Consider the following 6,671-nt stretch of genomic DNA (forward strand, 5'->3'; position numbering starts at 1 on the left):
GAGAGTGAAAAAAGGAGAGAGATAGGGGGGGGAGGCAGAGGGGGAGAGACACACAGACAGATAGATAGAATGGGATTGGGAGGGGGGGGGGGCAAGGGGTGCCAAGAGAGAGACAGACAGACAGACAGACAGAGATGTGGGGGAAGCAAGAGAGCAAGGAAGAGAGAGGGAGGGAAACATGCATAGATGGGGGCAGGGAGAGAGATAGATTGAGCAGGGAAAGAGAGAGAAAGCGAGAGAGAGACAGATAGACAGGCAGGCACAGATAGATGAGGGGGGAGAAAGAGATAAGAGAGAGAGGGAGATAACACAAGAGGAGGGGGATGGTGAAGGGGGATGGTGGGGGGGAGGGAGAGGGAGAGATGATTACATTTGTAATGCTCATGACAAGAGTTTGAGATTCCCACAGACAATCCCTGGATGCCCACCCAACAATCACTTTCACCTCCCAGTTTCCACCACATGCCCTCCCACACCTGAAGACCAATATATTACCCCCTGGCATGCCCCCTGCCTCTTACTGGGCTCTGTCACCATGGGTCTGACCAGGACCCATGAATGAGCGCCAGTGGGCATATTCAACCCGGGGGGGGGGGGGGGGGGGGGGGAGTTGGCACATTATACACCAGCATAGACCACATCCCCTGGCTCAACCCCTAATCTTCCTTACATACAATCTTGGCAATAAATGGGGAGTAGAAGTTTATTTTTCTTAAACCTATTACTCAGCATTCCTACCATCCTGGGTATAGAGGAGAGTTGGGGTTGTAGGTATTGGAATTTAGATGAATGAGGGGTGCCTTTATTTGAAATGGACAAGATTGTGAGGGGGACACTAACAGGGGGAGGTTGATTCCCCATTGTGTGTGGGGGGAAAGAGTCTAGGCCCAGAGGGACATCATCTCAGGAGTTAGTGGTCACCCCTTGAAGATGGATCTGTCTTCTCTCTGAGAAGAGTGAATCTGTGGAATTCTTTACTGCAGACAGCTGTCCAGACTGGGTCATTTAGTTTTCATTCACATGTGGGATGTGGGTATTTATTGCCCGTCCCCAGTTACCCCTCGAGAAGGTAACAGTGAGCTGCCTTCTCAAACCACTGCAGTCCAGGCGCTGTGGGTCGAATCCAGGATTTGGACCCAGTGACAGTGAAAGTACACCCCATATATTTCCCAGTTGGGACGGTGCGAGGGGGTCTTGGAAGGGAACGTGCAGGGGGCTGGTGTTCCCCATGTATCTGCTCCCCCAATCCCCCCCCTACCAGGGTGTAGAGGTGACGGGTTTGGGACAGTGCTGTATAAGGAGCCTCACTGCAGTAGGTCTTGTAGACGGTACACCCTGCTGTGACTGGGGGGGGGGGGGGGGTGTGCCAAGAGGGAGGGGCTGCTTTGTGCCTGGACAGTGTGAAGTTTCTCAAGAGTTGTCAGAGCTGCCTCCCCAGGGCAAGGTTGGGTGGGAAGGGAGGGGGGTGAAGTCACATGGGGACTTACTCGCTGCAGGATTCCCAGCCTCTGACCTGCTCTTGGAGCCGCTGTGTTTATTCTGGGCAACGGGAGCCCCCAGGATGTTGATAGTGGGGGGGATTCAGTGACAGTAACACCATTGAACATCAAGGGGGCGATGGTTAGATTCTCTCTCAATGGGAGCCCCCAGGATGTTGATAGTGGGGGGGATTCAGTGACGGTAACACCATTGAACATCAAGGGGGCGATGGTTAGATTGTCTTAAGTATACTCAAGACTGAAAAAGACAAATTTTTCATCTGGATCAGATTGGCCATAGAATGGTAGGGTGGTCTCGACGCTGCTATATCGCAAAGTCACATTGGTGGAGGATAAAGTATGGCCTGAGGACCACACAGAGGAGATCTCACAAGCACCACCTGCCGCCCCCATCCCTCCCAATTGCCCCACTCCGCCCGACATCATGCATCTCCCCTCACCATCCACCCACCCACCCACCCCCTCCCCGACCCCAGCCCCACATCTCCCTCACCTTAGCCTGCAGCATCCCGAATCCCACTGTCTCCTTGGCATACATGCACAGCAACAGGTTGGCTACTCGGGTGATAGCGACTCTGCCCTCCTGAAACACAGCAGGACGGGGGAATGATCAGACAGGGAGGGCTGCCCGCATTAACTGATCCACAGGACACCCAGCAACCCCTCTTCCTCCAACAAGTGGGATTGAGCATTGACACACAGAGGGATCTGGGCATACACTTCCACAGATCCCTGAAGGTGGCAACATTGGTGGATGAGGCAGCACATGGCACGGTGGCGCTGTGGTTAGCACCACTGCCTCACGGCGCCAGGGACCTGGGTTCGATTCCAGCCTCGGGGTGACTGAATGGAGTTTGCATATTCTCTCCCCAGTGTTAGCGTAGGTTTGCTCCGGGTGCTCCGGTTTCCTCCCATGGGCCAAAGATGTACGGGTTAGGGTGGGTTGGCCATGCTAAATTCTCCTGTTGTGTTCAGGGTGAGGTACATTAGCCAGAGGTAATCGTAGACTAATAGGATAAGGGAATGGGTCTGGGAGAGTTACTCTTCAGAGGGTCGGTATGGACTTAGAGTCATAGAGATGTACAGCACAGAAACAGACCCTTCAGTCCAACCTGTCCATGCCGACCAGATATCCCAATCCAATCTAGTCCCACCTGCCAGTACCCTGTCCATATCCCTCCAAACCCTTCCTATTCATATACCCATCCAGATGCCTTTTAAATGTTGCAATTGTACCAGCCTCCACCACTTCCTCTGGCAGCTCATTCCATAAACACACCACCCTCTCTGTGTGAAAAAGTAGCCCCTCTGGTCCCTTTCCCCTCACCCTAAACCTATGCCTCTAGTTCTGGACTCCCCCACCCCTGGGAAAAGACCTTGGCTATTCACCAAGGTTGTTCCGTTGATTTGTTCGTATATCTGGTTGTTGAATGTGAAAGCAACAACACCCCCAGATTCTATGGACTACCTCAAGTGCACAAACCAGACATCCCACTCAGACCCATAGTATCACTACCAGGGACACCATCACACAAACTGGCTAAAGAACTACAGCAGAAACGGAAACACCTGATCAGCGGATCCAGACACACTATACAATCAACACAGGAATTCTTGGACATCATCAGAAATATACACACAGACAAGGAAGAAACCATGGTCTCATTCGACATAACGGCACTGTTCATGCCTATTGACAAAGCCCTAGCCAGAGAAACAATAGCCAACCTGCTGAACAGACATAACAGACAACAGGACGTTGAACCCACCAACAAAGACGGCATACTTAAACTACTGGACTTGTGCCTCACAACACACTTCACATTCAACAACCAGATATACGAACAAATCAACGGAACACCCATGGGATCACCAATCTCGGGACTCATAGCAGAGGCACTTATGCAAAGGTTAGAACAAACAGTCCTACCACAAATTCAACACAAACTCTGGGTCAGATATGTCGATGACACGTTCGTAATCATTAAAAACACGGAAATAGAAAAAACACACCGGACCATCAACGCCACACTCACAGGAATCCAATTCACGAGAGATCAAGAGCCTGTGACATTGCCCTGAACATCAATCTCTATAGATATTGCAGCAGAGTCAGAAATAGTAATATTTCCAATTGTACAAGATATTACCGAATCAAAGGGTAACGTAGAAGTTACGAAAAGATCAATCCTAATACGACATTTGTGCAGATTAGAAAAAAACATAATGTCCCTCGTCACATGATGGAGATGCCTCTAGACAAGAATGTGTTGAGGGCCTCTAGGCATTGTATCTATTCAAAGTTTGGGTGAAGATTTGTAGCTCGGGTGCTCGTTGCTGTGGTTCTGTTCGCCTAGCTGGAAGTTTTTGTTGCAAACGTTTCGTCCCCTGTCACGACAAGCAACATGAATTTGAGTGGGACAACACTACCATTATAGGGCAAGCGAAACAAAGAACAGCCAGGGAATTCCTAGAAGCATGGCACTCATCCACAAACTCCATCAACAAACACATCGACCTGGACCCAATATACCGGCCACTACTGCGGACAGCTGAAACTGACAACCGGAAGCGGCAGGGACAGGCCACCATAAATGCCGGACGAAACACCACAGAAGTGCTTCACAGGAGGCTCCCAAGCACTGAGGATGTCACCTAGACAGGGGACGAAACGTTTGCAACAAAAACTTCCAGCTCGGCAAACAGAACCACAGCAACCAGCACCCGAGCTACAAATCTTCGCACAAACTTTGAACCTTACAAGTTTTACAACATCCTTCCGATAGGAAAGAGACCAGAATTGCGTGCAATATTCCAAAAATGGCCTAACCAACATCCTCTACAGCTGCAACATGAACTCCCAACTCCTGTACTCAATACTCTATATACTCAATAAAGGAAAGCATACCAAAAGCTTTCTTCACTATCCTATCCACCTGCGACTCCACTTTCAAGGAGCTATGAATCTGTACTCCAAGGTCTCTTTGTTCAGCAGCATTCCCTAGGACCTTACATTAAGTGTATAAATCCTGCTAAGATTTGCTTTCCCAAATCTGAATTAAACTCCATCTGCCACTTCTCAGCCCATTGGCCCCTCTGATCAAGATCCTGTTGTAATCTTCTTCGCTGTCCACTACACCTCCAATTTCTGTGTCATCTGCAAACTAACTAACTATACCCCTTATGTCCACATCTAAATCATTTATGTAAATGACGAAAAGTAGTGGACCCAGCACCTTGTGGCATTCCATTGGTCACAGGCCTCCAAGTCTGAAAAGCAATCCTCCACCACCACCCTCTGTCTTCTACCTTTGAACCAGTTCTGTAGCCAAATGGCTAGTTCTCTAACTTTGCTAACCATTCTTCCATAGGGAACCTTGTCGAATGCCTTACTAAAGTCCATATAGTTCATGTCTAATACTCAGTCCTCATCAATCCTCTTTGTTACTTCTTCAAAAAACTCAATCAAGTTCATGAGACATGATTTCCCACACACAAAGCCATGTTGACTATCCCGAATCAGTCCTTACCTTTCCAAATATGTGTAAATCCTGTCCCTCAGCAACTTAGCCACTACTGATGTCAGGCTCATTGGTCTATAGTTACCTGGCTTGTCCTTACCACCCTTCTTAAACAGTGGTACCACGTTAGCCAATGTCCTCACCTGTGACTATCAATGATACAAAGACCTTAGCAAGGGGCCCAGCAATCACTTCCCTTGTTGGGCTGAAGGGCCTGTTTCTACACTGTAGGGATTCTATGATTCTTGTCTTGAATTGGCACTGAATATAAAAGTTCTCAAGTTATGTTACATCTGTGTAAGAGTTTGGTTAGGCCACATTTGGAATATTGCGCGCAGTTTTGGTTACCAGACAACCAAGACGTGGATGCTTTAGAGGGGGTTCATTGGGACATTGCCCAGTCTGGAGGGTTCGAGCTACGAGGAGAGGTCGGATAGATGCGGATTGGTTTTTGCAGGCTGAGGGGCGACCTGACAGAGGTCTACAAAACGATGGGAGGCATAGATAGGGTAGACAGTGTGGGGCTTCCTCCACCCCACAGGATTGACAGGTCAACAACAAGAGGGCACGGGTCAAGGTGAGAGGGGGTAATTTAGAGAGGGAGAGGTGCAGGGAAAATTGCTCATACCCAGAGGGTAGTGAAGGCCTGGAATGCACTGCCAGTGGAGGTGGTGTAAGCAGGCACATTAGCAACGTTTAAGACATACCTTGGTAGACACATGAACTGGAGGCGAACAGAGGGACAGAATAGTGTATGAGCAATAAGTAGCGGGCCGACAAAAAGAACAGGAATTGGGAGAGGCTTGATGGGCCGAAGGGCCTGTTCCTGTGCTATTTCGAATTGTATAAGCGTGGGTGACAAGCTGAAACACGTTCACACCCTCCAACACGAGAACCTGCTTCTCCTGGGTATCCCTTGGAATTGGGTGGAGAGTCCCCTCTCTTGTCTCCCACTTCCCCACTCTCTCAACACTGTCCTACCCTGTCAAGTCCCAGTCTGCATCTCTCCCAAAAGGGGAACCACCACCACCTACACCTACACCTCCTCCTCCTCCTCTCCTCCTCTCCCCCTCCCCCCAGGTCGCCACCCCACACTCCCCTCCCCAGCCGCACCATGCAGTCCATGAGGATGAATCGCAGCTTGTCCTCGTTGAAGGCCTGGTGCCCGTTCTTGGCGTAGGCAGCCCAGATGTTGCTGGCGATGGCCGCAGTCACCCGGGCATCCGTGTCCCCGTAGCCGGAGTAGGCCAGGAGCGAGCCCTCATTGTTGAGCAGCCTGTGGGGGTGAGGAGGGAGCGAGGATGGCTACCGTTAGCTGGTACACGGCTGGAGCTAGACGCAGCAGGAAGTACGATGTGACTGACACACCCACCTCTCCCTCACAGGCACCCAGTCACCCAGCGCCTCACAATACCAGCTCAAACCCCTCCCCCCCCACACCATGTTCACCCTCCCCTCTGCGTTCCCTTTTTGTGCACACTCCCTCATTGTGCATCTCTCTCTCTCTCTCTCCCCCTTTTCACCACACACACACCACTCCCTCAGAGGTTCTATTGCTAACACCCTTTTCCTTCACAGGGTGTCATCCCCTCCCGGCCTCCCCCCCCCCCACCCACCCCAAATCGCCACTCAGATTCCCTCCCCCCACAGA

General features: G+C 50.6%; 1 protein-coding gene across 1 annotated transcript in view; it reads right to left on the minus strand.

Annotated features, from left to right (window-relative positions):
* The window catches only part of lamtor2 (late endosomal/lysosomal adaptor, MAPK and MTOR activator 2), a 13,847-nt gene that overhangs the window by 3,186 nt on the left and 3,990 nt on the right, over positions 1-6,671 (minus strand). The window contains exons 2-3 of the mRNA XM_043684069.1: positions 6,134-6,296; positions 1,993-2,082 (exon numbers count right to left, since the gene is read on the minus strand). Of these exons, the coding sequence (XP_043540004.1) occupies positions 1,993-2,082; positions 6,134-6,296 (253 nt within the window). The remainder of the gene's footprint in view (positions 1-1,992; positions 2,083-6,133; positions 6,297-6,671) is intronic.

The sequence above is a fragment of the Chiloscyllium plagiosum genome, chromosome 51, assembly GCF_004010195.1.
Source record: "Chiloscyllium plagiosum isolate BGI_BamShark_2017 chromosome 51, ASM401019v2, whole genome shotgun sequence".
NCBI lineage: Eukaryota > Metazoa > Chordata > Chondrichthyes > Orectolobiformes > Hemiscylliidae > Chiloscyllium > Chiloscyllium plagiosum.